General features: G+C 42.1%; 1 protein-coding gene across 2 annotated transcripts in view; it reads left to right on the top strand.

Annotated features, from left to right (window-relative positions):
* The first annotated feature begins 298 nt into the window (after window positions 1-298).
* The window catches only part of LOC147306394 (protein jagged-2-like), a 52,156-nt gene continuing 36,745 nt past the window's right edge, over window positions 299-15,709 (top strand). For both annotated transcript variants that reach the window (XM_086273810.1, XM_086273809.1), the window contains exons 1-2: window positions 299-613; window positions 1,579-1,902. In XM_086273810.1, coding sequence (XP_086129936.1) covers window positions 542-613; window positions 1,579-1,902 — 396 coding nt within the window. In that variant the 5' untranslated portion in view covers window positions 299-541. The remainder of the gene's footprint in view (window positions 614-1,578; window positions 1,903-15,709) is intronic.

Genomic DNA, 15,709 nt, shown 5'->3' with positions numbered 1-15,709 from the left:
TTTCATATAGAGAAACATACAGAGAAACTTTTGTTTGAATTTTGTTTTAATTGATTTGATTTTTTGCTAAGAGCCTTAAAAATGCCCAATTCGAGGTAAAGTGTGAGAAAACGTCAATAATAAATCTATCAGCTGTCCTCCCTTTTCCCCGCCCCTCTCTTCATTGGCTCTCTACACCGACGTTCCACGCTAACGGGGCTGCGATTGGTCCGCTGGGCTGGCCGTCAAAGAGAGCTCCGGCTTTGGGCAGAGAGACGCACGCTGCTTCTAGTCCCTGCTGCTCAGTGCATCGAGCGGCGGAGGGAATTGGAGTTTGTGCGTCTTGTTGTGAGTCCGTGGACCAAACAGCAGCAGCACCAGTGCGCTTTTCCTCCTCCAGAGCCGCGGGCATCCCGGGGAGGAGCAGCAGCCGTGCATGTATTGGATAGAAGGAGGAAGAGGATTCTGCTTTTTTGCCTCATTCATTATTATTTTTTGACTCATTGAGACATCCATATTTTCGCTTTTCCCTAATGGTAACCAACACCGAGCAGCCGGAGACATGTGGACTAATCTGGGGAAACTGCAGCGCTTCTTCCTCTTAGTGTGTCTTCTCCTGACGCTGCGGGCTGAGGTGAGAACTTTATATCTTTCAGCTCCGAGGCAAATGATGATTTTGTTGCTCTGAAGTTCTGATTATTATTATTAATGCTGTTGTTGGGGGTTTGTTGTGTGTGGTTGCTTGTTTTTTTTTTTGGGGGGGGGGGGGGGGTTCTTGTGGGGGGCTCGGAATAAATTCCATTCTTAATTGAATTGCCTCCTGAATCACGTGTTCTGGAATTTCGGGAGACAAATTAGATTTGCCAAAATTCTCTGCTGTGTCATAATTGCGCGTGTAACAGCAGACATCCGCAAATTTGTTCTCATCCAGGCGCCGAATGACTGCCATCCGCACCGAGTGCGTTAATGCGCGCCCGCTCTTGAAAGTTTGGTTACTCTAAGAAAAAAAAAGATCGTTAAGTGTCTTCACATGTTAGCAGTGCACCCTCACCTGCACAGAGAATCCCTCTACTGCTGTTATCAGCAGCAAGCGCCTCTAAATCTTTTAATGGTTTGCTTGTCTTTTCACTTTAGGTGATTTTGACTTTTAACTCAGACTGGATGGGTTTTCAAGGTGGATGTGTTTGTAAAGCAGGACTGCAGACTGATCTGCAGAGTGAGCTAAACTGGGAATGCTAGGTCCCGAAGCTGAAACGTGCCAAAAATGTACAGTAGCGTCTGTGCAGAGTGACTGCGCTGCAAACACATGAGCCCAGGTCGTGTTTTCTCCCCACATCCACTTGTTTCCACCTGGAATGTCCGCGTGCAGTTTTGTGGAGAGCTTTCACTGAATCAGTGACATTTCTCGTAAGGGCGGCGATGGTTATTTAACCGAGGGTCATGCAACACTTTGTATACCTGCATGAATCACTGATAGAAACAATAAACTGACTAAATGTAAGGTTTAAATTACTATTATTATTATTTTAATTACCTGTTACAGAGAGATGCTGCTACCATCTTAGGCATTTTTTTTTCACACTGCCTTGTTCTCCTCAGGTGTCTCGGGCCACCGGTTACTTCGAGCTGCAGTTGATTTCGGTGGAAAACCCCAAAGGTCTGCTAAACAACGGCGATTGTTGCGACGACGAGAAGAGCGCGGCGGAAGGCCACTGCGGCGAGGACGAGTGTGACACCTACTTAAGAGTGTGCTTAAAGGAATACCAAACGGAGGTCACGACTAATGGACCGTGCACCTACGGCACGGAAACTACACAGGTTATCGGTGGGAATACTTTTCAGTTCAAAGGCGGACAGAAAACGGGACAGAACCGGAACAACGATGTCGGGAAGATCAAGATTCCCTTCCAGTTCGCGTGGCCGGTAAGTGGACCTTGTTTGATGGAAATTTGCCACGTTTATGTGATAATTGCGCTTTTTAAATTTTTGTTTTGTTTTGGTTTTTTTTGCTGTAACATTCCGATTTCTCTTAAAAGAACGCGTAAAACACTATGTTCGTTGAAATGGCCATTTAGGACGCGCAGGTGGACGCAAGTTTACTAATATGTCATTTTATTTGCCAAAAATAAAATATAAATGTAAAATTGGATGCTGTCACGTATTGAGGCTAAACCCTGGCTCACGCAAAGTGCAGCGCGCATCAGTTTGGCACAGTTCTCTGCAACAAGTCGCTCCTTGTCTGAATCTCTGCTTGCCACTCATTCTATCCGAAGTTTTGGCAACTTTTGGACTCTTCACATCATCAGTGATTCAGTCAAGTCACGGGGTAGATCACGCTCTTCTCTGGGAACTTTGCAGGAAATGTCCGCGTGCTTCTTATAAAGCCAAAACCACCTGGTGAGCGCAGGACGCAAGACTTTTACGCATAGTGGTGGAGTGGTGTCTCAGTTCGATGAGATACCAAACAAGCTGCTGTTTGTGTGGCTTGTGTGTTTAAATGAAAGGAAAGGGGGGGGGGGGGGGGGGGGGGTTATGTAAGGATTTTCAGTGCTGATTAAGAAGTGGCAGGTAACTTATTATCTAATCCAAACAGAATGGAGAGCCAATCAAAACCTGCCCCTGCTCCTTATTTGGAGGCACAGCGTGGGAAAGTGGATCAGAGCTGGCAATCAGAGTTTTGTTAAAAAAAACAACACTGCTGTTACACCCACAGATCTGCATCAGGGAGGTTTACTGTTTGAAATGATGTTTTGGTGGAGTTTACAGGTTTTGTTCCCACAAAACAGCTGAGTGAGCTGTCCAAACAAGAGTCATCAGTCACTGTGAGACAATCTGGAGAAGAGGATCAAGGTTAAAATTGATCATCAGAGCATGAAGGCAGGGATAATCACACGATATTAAGGGAGGTGATTAGTCCAGTAATCAATTAGCCAAGGAAGGGAAAGTGATAAATCTTTTAATGATTGAGCAAACATTTATTTACATTCCCAATTCCTAACTATTTTATGATTTAGCACAGTTAGAAAAACTAATAAATAAACACTCAAAACAAATGCACAAAAAACGGTTGACTTCTTAGTGGAAACACTGGTAGATTCCTTTACTCAAAAAAAATCACTTTATAACATTTTTTTGCATTTTATTTTGTTAAAAATATCTCAGGTCTGACCCATGAAGTCATGGATAAATGATGATAGAGGGGCGTGATAGGGTGCTGGGATGTCCTGTGGCAGAGGACTTCTCTGGGTTCCCAGGTGTGCATCAGACTTATTCCACTGGGAAATGGGATCTGTAGTCTGTGTTTGATTTGAACTTTCTTTGGTTGTTCTGAGGAGTTTTTGAGGTGTGGCCCGGTGCACTGTCCTACAGGATGGAGCTGCTTTTCGGTGGGTGGCATCCACACAAGACCCAAGATTTTCCAGCAGAACATTTCATTGTAACAAAACGGTCAGCGGTAGAGCTGGGCGATAGAACGATAACGATATGTATCGCGATATAACTTTTACTCGATAGAGAAATTAAGCTATCGCGATAGACCTCGCCGCTCTTGTCCTCTTAAAAAAAAAAAAAAAAAAGGTCAGCCAATCCAAATTAAGTAGCGCAGAGCCGAACCAATCACAGCCGCAGCGTCACGTCGCGTGACTTGTTACGTACAGCACAAGTGCCAAGCCGCACGTGTGTTTGTTTGGGAAGCAGCCAGCGGGTAATGGAGCCAGCGCATAATGGAGGAAATGAGTGTGCCGACTAGAAAAATCAACCGAGCGTGACCGAAGAGAAAACAGATGATGGTTCCAATGCCGGAGAGATTGTCGAACGGAAGAGCCAAAGAAGTTCCGTAGTGTGAAGGTATTTCGGCTATTTCAAGTCTGACAAAAAACAGAGTAGCATGCACTGTAAATTGTGCCGAAAACAAGTCTGGAAATACAATAAACTGGTGCATGCGTCACACTGTGCGCCACGTTATTGTTTCGGTGAAATGAATTTCTACAATACTGTTACTGTTAATTCTACTCTCTGCAGTGTTTAAATGCTTACATATACACACAGTTACTGTCCCTCCACACATACGACTCGGTTCTGCTTCTATGCCCCAGCTTTGTTTACTTTTTCCCACCGAGGCTTCTAGACTTCTGATTGGCCAACATTTCTGCATGGTTAGGAATCTAGCGCCACCTGCTGCTTTGGCATGTTCATAGCAGCGTTTTCCTTCATTTCTGCCTTTATGTGTGGACGGGATTATTTTTTAAAAAGAAAACGGAAAATCTCCGTTTTCACAAATACCCGTGTACGTGTGGACGTAGCCTCAGTCTCTGAATGGAAGCGCTAATTCGTCATTCGGCTTTTGTCAGACTAAAGTAACTGTTAAAACTGTTTGAAAAGCTAAGCTATACAACAAGGAGAGATTGAGAATTTCCTTTTAGTTCTCAGTTTATTTGATATTGACAAAAGTTAGTCAGTTTTGTCTGTTCTTCTGTAAAACAAACTAAGATTTATTTTTAGAATTAATATTTTGTTTCTAAGTGGAATTGACAATTTAGTCTGTTTCGTTTGTTCTATTTTGAAACTTAAACGCTTTAGCGGCTGCCTTTTGTGTAGTTTGCAATATTTGCCTTTATTTATCTGAAAAAGTCTCATGTTCCTTAAGTACATCTACCCTGTTGAACTTATTATGGGAAATAAATATTTAAATAAAAACAAGCTGCTGATTATTTCACATTTTACTTGTGAGCAACGGCACATTTAAATCTTACAAATATAGTTATTTGGCTTATATCGTGATAGATATCGTTATCGCCTGAAATGAAAAAAACATATCGTGATATGAAAAAATCTCATATCGCCCAGCTCTAGTCAGCGGTATCCGTTTCATCTGTCAGCAGATTACTGTTGCAGTTTTTCAGTGTACAACGGTGTACCTAATCTTTTTGATTTTTAAAAGATTTACGTTAATACATAGCTTTGAACTTTTAGGATCATGTGGTGGGTGTTTGGTAGAATTCAAAAATAATATTTTGCAAGAAAAAATAAAAACATGAAATTACTTTTATGAATGACTGTGTGTGTGTGTGTGTGTGTGTGTGTGTGTGGGTGGGGGGTGGGGGGGGGGGGATGAGTCCCCGTGCATCTGTTCATGTCAAAATGTACATATCGGGTTCTTTGTGTGCTTGGGTTGGCAGCAAGACCTTCCCATTCATCACTCCCCATGGTCAGCTGTCAGCAGAGGGGAAGATGGAAGTAGTAAGTTGGGGCCTTGCAGGCAGATTCGGTTACCACTAAGTTGTGTGTGACACAGGCGGTGGATATCAGTGTCACCTTCTACTCAAACAAGTGAACATCCTCCGGTCAATCGGGGCTGGGGGATGCCTTTACCTCGCCGCCTCTCAGGTTCATGCTCTACCCATTATTGGGTCATTGTTTCACTCGTCATGTGTGGGGTTGCTGTTTTCTGCTATCTGACAGACAGCAGATAGAGGTGTGTGTGTGTGTGTGTGTGTGTGTGTGTGTGTGTGTGTGTGTGTGTGTGTGTGTGTGTGTGTGTGTGAGAGAGAGAGCAGCATAAAGGAGGGTATCAGCATTCAGCAGCTTCTTCTGATGAGGATGTCAAAGTCGCAGCAGTTGAAGGCTTGTAAAACAAATAGTTAGAAATAAATAGCATTTCACATTTTAAAGCAGTGCTCCATAAAGTTAACAGTGTTGAGTGAGCTGGTTTTATATGTACAGCGTCATCATGTTGATTATTTGGGAGTAACTGATTAATCATGTAATGTAAGATAATTGAAAAAAAAAGAAAGAAAAGATGCCTGGAATCAAAAATGATGTCTTTGAGTGTCTTCTTTCTACCCGGCAACACTGTAAAATCCACAGACAGACATCATTTAAAATAATAATCAGGAGAGAAAAGCAGCTAAAAAGAAAAAGAGAGGCCATTGCATGTAACCGTTTGTGATATCCCAGATAATACCGACTCTAAGCAACTGTTTCTTTCAGCTTGAAAGTTATAAATATTCAGATTCCTGGTTAAAGACAGTTACAGCACGTGCACCACAACTTCAGTCATCTCAAACCTCCAGATCAGGAACACCTGAATGATTACTGTGTAAACTTTGGCCTTGTTTCCCAAATCTTGTCGGACACTTAGAAGTGATGGAAATGACTCAACCGGTGAGGAGAATAAACTAAATGATTATAGCAAAATGCTATGAATAAAATAGACACGACAGTCAACACAAAAGGGTTCAGACAGTCTTTATAGTGCATGTTTGAGGTTTGGTAACACAATAGTGAACTCAGAGGAGAGAAACAAAGTATTGATCCGATACCAATACCAGGGTTGGTATTGGTATTGGTAAACCTTTTTGCAGCATCAATTTCATGGAACTACTGTCCTACCTTCTTCAGTCAGTTTTTGCAAAGTGATGAAAACTCTATTTCTAAAACATATGAATGTAGTTATGTAGCCTTTTCTCACCTGGGATTAGTTTTATTTTCGAGGAAAACTCTGTTTAAGATCCCAAATATGTGTCGTATGCGTGTAAAATTTGTTGTCAAAAGGATGAACACATGTATGAGGCTGTGGCCTGTAGCCTGTGGTGCTGCTATAGTAGACTCCATTGGCTGACCTCTGTATCTGGGCCACTGGTCCTGACATAAATTAGCTGCAAAAAAAGGACATTGTTCTGCCCTCTCTTCCTTTGCCAATCATTTCTCCTTCATTTTAACCCCTCTGGCTTTTGGGGCCTTCAATGACATGTTCTTTCATTAGAGAAGAGAGGGGGGGAGGGATTGGTCGATAGAATGAAGGAAGTAGTGATGATGGGGCAAAGGGAGGTAGAAGGGAAGAATGGGGGGGGGGTTATGTAAGGATTTTCAGTGCTGATTAAGAAGTGGCAGGTAACTTATTATCTAATCCAAACAGAATGGAGAGCCAATCAAAACCTGCCCCTGCTCCTTATTTGGAGGCACAGCGTGGGAAAGTGGATCAGAGCTGGCAATCAGAGTTTTGTTAAAAAAAACAACACTGCTGTTACACCCACAGATCTGCATCAGGGAGGTTTACTGTTTGAAATGATGTTTTGGTGGAGTTTACAGGTTTTGTTCCCACAAAACAGCTGAGTGAGCTGTCCAAACAAGAGTCATCAGTCACTGTGAGACAATCTGGAGAAGAGGATCAAGGTTAAAATTGATCATCAGAGCATGAAGGCAGGGATAATCACACGATATTAAGGGAGGTGATTAGTCCAGTAATCAATTAGCCAAGGAAGGGAAAGTGATAAATCTTTTAATGATTGAGCAAACATTTATTTACATTCCCAATTCCTAACTATTTTATGATTTAGCACAGTTAGAAAAACTAATAAATAAACACTCAAAACAAATGCACAAAAAACGGTTGACTTCTTAGTGGAAACACTGGTAGATTCCTTTACTCAAAAAAAATCACTTTATAACATTTTTTTGCATTTTATTTTGTTAAAAATATCTCAGGTCTGACCCATGAAGTCATGGATAAATGATGATAGAGGGGCGTGATAGGGTGCTGGGATGTCCTGTGGCAGAGGACTTCTCTGGGTTCCCAGGTGTGCATCAGACTTATTCCACTGGGAAATGGGATCTGTAGTCTGTGTTTGATTTGAACTTTCTTTGGTTGTTCTGAGGAGTTTTTGAGGTGTGGCCCGGTGCACTGTCCTACAGGATGGAGCTGCTTTTCGGTGGGTGGCATCCACACAAGACCCAAGATTTTCCAGCAGAACATTTCATTGTAACAAAACGGTCAGCGGTAGAGCTGGGCGATAGAACGATAACGATATGTATCGCGATATAACTTTTACTCGATAGAGAAATTAAGCTATCGCGATAGACCTCGCCGCTCTTGTCCTCTTAAAAAAAAAAAAAAAAAAAAAAAGGTCAGCCAATCCAAATTAAGTAGCGCAGAGCCGAACCAATCACAGCCGCAGCGTCACGTCGCGTGACTTGTTACGTACAGCACAAGTGCCAAGCCGCACGTGTGTTTGTTTGGGAAGCAGCCAGCGGGTAATGGAGCCAGCGGGTAATGGAGGAAATGAGTGTGCCGACTAGAAAAATCAACCGAGCGTGACCGAAGAGAAAACAGATGATGGTTCCAATGCCGGAGAGATTGTCAAACGGAAGAGCCAAAGAAGTTCCGTAGTGTGAAGGTATTTCAGCTATTTCAAGTCTGACAAAAAACAGAGTAGCGTGCACTGTAAATTGTGCCGAAAGCAAGTCTGGAAATACAATAAACTGGTGCATGCGTCACACTGTGCGCCACGTTATTGTTTCGGTGAAATGAATTTCTACAATACTGTTAATTCTACTCTCTGCAGTGTTTAAATGCTTACATATACACACAGTTACTGTCCCTCCACACATACGACTCGGTTCTGCTTCTATGCCGCAGCTTTGTTTACTATTTCCCACCGAGGCTTCTAGACTTCTGATTGGCCAACATTTCTGCACGGTTAGGAATCTAGCGCCACCTGCTGCTTTGGCATGTTCATAGCAGCGTTTTCCTTCATTTCTGCCTTTATGTGTGGACGGGATTATTTTTTAAAACGAAAACGGAAAATCTCTGTTTTCAAAAATACCCGTGTACGTGTGGACGTAGCCTCAGTCTCTGACTGGAAGCGCTAATTCGTCATTCGGTCAGTCAGTTTTTGCAAAGTGATGAAAACTCTATTTCTAAAACATATGAATGTAGTTATGTAGCCTTTTCTCACCTGGGATTAGTTTTATTTTCGAGGAAAACTCTGTTTAAGATCCCAAATATGTGTCGTATGCGTGTAAAATTTGTTGTCAAAAGGATGAACACATGTATGAGGCTGTGGCCTGTAGCCTGTGGTGCTGCTATAGTAGACTCCATTGGCTGACCTCTGTATCTGGGCCACTGGTCCTGACATAAATTAGCTGCAAAAAAAGGACATTGTTCTGCCCTCTCTTCCTTTGCCAATCATTTCTCCTTCATTTTAACCCCTCTGGCTTTTGGGGCCTTCAATGACATGTTCTTTCATTAGAGAAGAGAGGGGGGGAGGGATTGGTCGATAGAATGAAGGAAGTAGTGATGATGGGGCAAAGGGAGGTAGAAGGGAAGAATGGGCCCCCTTTCAAAATTCTGAGGTTTTGCCACAAGGGAGGTGTATTTTTAGGATGCGGTCTTTTAAGATGTTGCTTTCTTTTAGTTGTTTTTTTTATAGTGACTGAAGCAAAAACAAACATTTACTTCTTCTCTTATTCCTTCTCTGCCGCTCCACTCGTACCCAAACCTTCCTCCGGCCCTCCATCTCCTTCTCCCTCTCTCCTTATGGGGGTATTTTTAGAGCTGCTGTCCTTCTCTCACCCCTCTGTGAGTAAATCAGGGATCTAGGGTGAGTACTCCTTCAGTTTCATAGCCCGCTTTTTTCCCCCCCCCTCCTGCCTGCCCCATCTTTTGCCAGAATACCCCCTCCCCGCCCTCAGCCTGGTGGAGCTAAGGGACAGAGGTGGAACAGCTGTTGTTCAGAGACCTCCTGCTCCCCCTCCTCCTCCTCGGATAAATGTTTTAGCGAATTGCATTAGGAAAGCAGGCTATGATTACAGCACACGTCGTGTAAGATCACGTCTCTCGGAGGAGTATCAGTGAGCAATCACAAAGTGTAATGTTGGATGACAGCGAGTTGCTGCCTTCCTCGGTTGTGTCCTCGATGCTGCCACTGCCAGCGGTAGGCTCGTTTGGCTCATTTGCCGAGTGCGTCCTTGGCGCAGTCTCTGTCTCTTCCATCAGGGAGCTCTTTCCTGTTTGCTGATACTTTTATGGTTGATTAGGTTTGGGTATTGGTTAGGAGGATGTGAAGCCCAAAGGGACAGAGGTGTAGGGTTGGTCTGGTTAGGGAAGCTGAATGAAAAGACACATGATGCAAAAGCACATGAAGCTGACTACCTGGTGTTACAGGTGGGCAGTGTGGTCACAAAGCCAGAATTCTGGTGTCAGCTTACTGAAGTATTCTCCTTGCATTTCACGTTAACACAGTTTACAGGAGAGAAGGAATTTAGAAAGCTAGTGTCTGCTTTTTAAATAAAGTTTGATTGTATTTCTGAGTGATCATCATACGTATATAATTTTTAAAGAATATGGAGGTACATCTATGTTGAATGTAAGGATTATGCAGTTGTTTAGTTTGGCGCAGGCTGATGTAAATGACTGGTTTTTGGTGGAGAGAGTGTTTTGAAACTACACAGGAACTACAAAAAAGATGAAGTATTTAGAGTTAAGACTGGTTGCTCATTTCCTGGATTAAAATGCTTTTGAACAACATCCTGCAAAATTAGTTACTTGCATGCAACAGTTTGAACCAGCTTTATTGGCTGTGTCCACCAGAGTGCTAGTAAGCAGTTTTAGAAAGCAAGCTTTTAGTCATGGATGCAGATTTCAGAAAACGCAGCCGCTCACAAAATAGAAATGATAGTCTGCGGTCTCCAGCCTGCTGCTTCTCTTAGTTTGTGTTTAATAAGCCTAAAAGCCTGCAGCGTGATCATGGTGAGGCTCTGTTACGTGATGTTAACTGCACTCACAGTGGATCTGCTCATCTTTCCCACGCTGGTTTGATGTCAGATGACCTGTTTCTGGTCAGAGGCATGGAAATGTGTTGTTAGCTGCTCTGCCTGGTCAGCTGATTGATGCACATGCTGTGGATGGATTTGATTTTATGTGTGACTTGTGTGTCTGCGGGGGCGGGTTTGTGTTTCTGCACTTATTAGGCTGTGGTGATATAAATGGGTTTACATCATTAATTCAAACTTTTTAAAGTAAATACAATTTTTTTTTTAGCTTGCTACTTTCTAAAGCAAAACGTGAATAGAATTTAGTCACGATAAAACTACACAGAATGCTTTACATGGTTTGTAATTGACATTTCACATCATAAATAACACAGCAGGTTAATACTATTGCATTACAGTGTCGTATGTCTTTCTCCCTTCATCCTTGACCGGTTGCAGCAGATGGCCACTCCCTCTCTTAGCCTGGTTCTGCCAGAGATTTTCTTCCTGTTAAAATGCACTTTTTCCTTCCCACTGTCACCATGTGCTTGCTCAAAGGGGGTTGTTTGATTGTTGAGGTTTTGTCTGCATTAGTATAGCTTACAATATAAAGTGCCTTGATGCATTGAGGTGACTGATGTTGTGATTTGGTGCTCGGTCACACGGTCATATAAGTGACTTTCCAGCATTCTAATTGTGTTAAATTCATAACGTGTGTGTTTTGGTGAGGCAGACATGAAGTAGTATATGGATTATGAACACTGAGGTGAGCAGGGGTGATAAAAACAACATGTTAGAGGCATATACACACAGAGCAGCTTAATTTCCCACTCGACTCTCCAGTTTTGCTGACAGGGCTGATAGAGCGCAGTTAGATGTGGGTACAGGGAGAGACATTATGATGGGATGAAGAGGACATAAGGCGGGATGGAAAAGAGAAAGCGATTTTGTGTGATGGCCAAACCTTCCTTTGTTCCACTATTTATTTACCTCCCAAAATCTCCCATCAATCCCATGTTTATTTTATCCATCTCCAGGGTACCTACCAGGAGAACACCCTCCAACTACATATTGTGTTAGTTAAAAGGTTTTTGGCTTTGGTTAGTTTGTTTTGTTTTCAGGGTTCAGCGTTCACCTGAGGTTTGCTTTTTCTTTGTCCAAAAACAGACTGGGAAAGGATCATTGCATTATTTTATTTTTGTATTTGGCTCATTTAGGTTCATGCTGTGAACCAGCTGATGAACTAAAATGACACGGAGAGAAGTTTTGGAATTCTTTCATGCACAAGGTCAGCAATTCAACAAGCATAATCAAATCTTAATCCTCATCTTATAAGGATTTTTTTTTTTAGTTGTTTGCAGGATTTTGTAGTTTATACTTACACTAGAGTGACACACTTGTTGGTAGATCTTCTTTTTTAGAGTTTACTCCAGTAAAGAGCACATGAAGTAGGAGTTAGACTTCCTGACACGACTGTCATTCTTTTTGTGGAAAAATGAAGCGAACGAAAGGAATAAACACACTAGAGTTCAAGTAAACCACTGCAAAGATATACAGCATGAACAAACCCTGACCTTACCCTTACTCGTCATTCGGCTGAAGTAATAAAACTGGAGAGAAACTCATAGAAATGGGCCTTTACACATCTTACTACAAGTCCCTCTTCGTCCTCTGTATCCCCCTGAAACGTGGATACTGTGCAGCCTGTTGTAACTGGCCTCTCCAGAGGGATTGGGTGAAGGTTCAGCAGGGTTTCTCAACTCATGTGGGACCCAAATCTCTGCCAATAATCTCTATTGCCCAACCTCCCCTTCATGGAGAAACCCGTGAAATACTCTCTGAAGCGCTATAATGTAACTAAACTTAATCTACCTTTCTCCTTTTCCATGTAAAGGATCAAAGTGTAAGGTTGTCATGTCTGATATTAGTCATTTAAAGCTGATCAAACAAAGCAAATGTTATTAACCCGGTATGCTTATAAGATTAACAGACATTTAAATGTGTTGTGTTTAACTTAAAGTCCCAGATCGAATCTATAAAAAGTGCCTGTGATGTCTTTGTCTTACATTGTAAGGCAACTTAAAACTGATGTTGTAAAGAAATGTGACATTTCTACTCCTATTGTACTTTATCAGACGTAGCTGGGCGTTAGAAGGTTACACCAAAGTTTTAGCCAGTTGGCCACATAGTGAAGCACGAGCGAGCATCAGTATGTGAGTGAGAAATGAGAGAAATGATGGATTAAGGGCCCTATTTATTCTACCTTCTTTTCCATCCTTCTCTGACTTTTGAGGTATTTTTTATTTGCTTCTCTTGTTTCTTGTCACGTTTTATTGATAGAGATGAAGCTCCACTCATCCACTTGTCCTGTAGCTTTTAGCAGCTCCACAAGCTTGTCATCATCAGTGTAGTTTGCTTGAGAAATCTTGAAACTATAGATGCCCATTAGAACACTTTAAAAGGAGTTTAGTTCTTTTTAAATGCACTAAAATTAATCCTGTGTTGGCATAAATGTACAACTCTGAACCCAACGTGCTCTCATACCACTTAAAGTTTATCTACCATTGAAGAAGTTCATTTAAAACAGCATTTAGACCTAACATTACCTAACTGCCCCCACCTTGTCCACATGTTAAAAAACATTATTTGTGTTTGCAGCAAAGGGCAGGTGGACCGTTTATTTGTCACATCTGTGCTAAGGTGGGCCACTATTGAAGGACTCGGTCAGGATTTTCCCATGGCGTGAATATCGCTTTCCCAGTGGAGCTGTGGAAATGAGGCCTGCTTTAACCTCTTTGTCACCGCACCTTTCAGCAGGAACAATGACTTTATACCTCAGCTATTGTCCCTGGATATTGAGTTAACAAGACAAGTGGACAGAAGGCGAAACAGAGATCTAGGAGGACAGCTGTGTTGGGCAAATTGTCAGCATTAGAGCATCTGGAAGTGCTGAATATGCTATTCATAAATATATATTCAGCAAATGTGTCTTTGGACTCTGGGATGAAGTCAGGGTAGCACCTCCATACTGCTCATTATCACTTCTTTCACTTCTAGTCCTCATTATTATTAATCCTACTGTACGTATCAGAGGTATTACTGTAAGTCTCGGCAATTTCCAACTTTCAAACTGCAGGTGGAGATTAAAGGAAATGAAAAAAGATCAGTGAATTCTTTGTTAAATCAGTTTGTGGTTTAGTATGTAAATGTCAGAACATGAAAAAATGAGTTGCAGGTATTTCCAGTTGTGTGTCTTGTGTAAACAGAAAGGGAATAACTCAGACTTACAAAGCTAGGATTTATATCATACGTCAGCTTATCTTTAGAGGGCTGATAAAGAAAGTAAAAAGAACTGAAAAAAATATTGTTCTTGCCACAGGCTGCTTGATCACAGTTGGTTAAACACCATGCGGATATCAGGTCAGTTGAAATTGGCTGGCTAACTGGCCGGGTCGCAGCCCCAGGTGTGTGTGCCTGTGCTGAGTCGGGAGTTTTCCCCTCATAGCCAAGAGGTTTGCTGTGAGTATGATTCAAGGGGAAATAGTGTATTGTTTATTTGCAGTTTTTACATTAGAATCAGTTCAGTTGTTCTGACATAGTTTTGAGAGATCTTGCAGACAACAAAGTTACGATAATAAACATTGTTCTTGACTGCCTCACTGGCTGTTTTTGTGCACACCTGGATGTTTTGGTCTATGTCTTTGGATGACTTTTATGCAGTTCCAGTTCAGTTTCCTGAACAATCTTTGAACAGTATAGCTTTCACCAGACTAGCATCGTTTAACTGGGTATTAACTGCTGCACATGGCCACTGGACATTGTGAATTATGATTCTGTATGGTGGACATTTGTGTTGAGATTTCAGCCTTTGTTTCAGATTTGTCACCTAACAACAAGCTGCGAGACCTCATGTTGGAGAAGCTATAGCATACAAGCATTTGGCATCATTAAATGTGATTAAGGAGTCATCATATAATTAACAAATTGTCTGTCCATCAGCAAAGTAAACTCCTCTTTCCAGCTTTTCTTCACGCTGTATGGATACATGTGTGCCGTTTCTTTTCTCTCTGTATCTGATATTACAATATTTGTATAAAATTCAACTTTTCTCAAGCTGTTCTTGTTTGTCTTCGACGTGTTAGCTTAGCTTTGCTCTGAAAATAGCCTGCTGCCACTTACACATCTAGAACTGCACATTACCCAAGGAACCCACCACAGTACCTACACACTTATATTTCGCTTCAGCTCACTTCGGAAATCAGTAGGTTGTAATAAATAAAAAAATAAGTAAACCCAGTGGATTTGTTCAGTGAGCCACTGTGGACTTTTACGGCCATGGTTGGTCTGAATTTGGCTCTCTCTCTCTGGTCTTTTCCAGCACTTCACTGAGTTTACAAATCAAATCAGTAGCTTCAGCCAAGCATTTGAGCTAATCACAGACACACTCCTTACAATAAATCAGTGCAAAGTTTGGAGAATCTGCACAATTGAAATTTCACTCATACTCACTCTACAGACTGCATCCAGACTCGGATGCACAGATACCTATTGTGCTCCTCCAAGATCACAAGTTAAGAGACGAGCGATTGTGCTAGTACTCCGAGATAATGCAGTAAAACATGAGAAAACATCAGAGTCCCCCACTTGTGGTTGTGATACACAGATGTACATGCACAGTGGCTGAGTAAGTGCAGCCAGCGGCAGCTTCTGACGGTTTGATGAGGTGGTAATAAAAACTCAGATTTTTATCTCTGTACATGCTCTGACTTTCAGCGTTCAGTGGAAATTTGGAGAAGCATCGTATAACCTTACTGTAGAGGTATGATTAGAGAAAGTCACATTTCTTTCTTAGTTATATCACTTAGGACTAACTAATGGATTTAAGGTGGTATTTTCTCCCTCAGACATACGTGCTATTGATTCAGTATGAAAGGCAAATTCACAGAATTCCTCTCTGTTGCCGGAGGAGGCGGCGTGACCTGGAGCGACAGAAATAGCTTTTCACGCGTTTGGTGTGGGAAAAGTGAATTGGGTCATTTCACCATTCTGCAGCTCCAGTATAAAGACCTGATTAGATTAGCTTTGATTAGATTTGCTGTCTGAACGAGGCCTCCTCGGGGAGGGTTGGCACATTGAGGCCTCCTTAGAGAGAAGAGGTGGTAGTGGGTGGAGGGGTGCTGGGCTCGTTCTGTTAATAACG

The sequence above is a fragment of the Aulonocara sp. 'chitande type north' Nkhata Bay genome, linkage group LG19 (assembly GCF_057382095.1).
Source record: "Aulonocara sp. 'chitande type north' Nkhata Bay isolate Kocher_YH1m ecotype deep benthic linkage group LG19, A_spYH_male_GT1.1, whole genome shotgun sequence".
In the NCBI taxonomy this organism is placed as follows: domain Eukaryota; kingdom Metazoa; phylum Chordata; class Actinopteri; order Cichliformes; family Cichlidae; genus Aulonocara; species Aulonocara sp. 'chitande type north' Nkhata Bay.
This window is presented reverse-complemented; position numbering and strand designations above follow the sequence as displayed.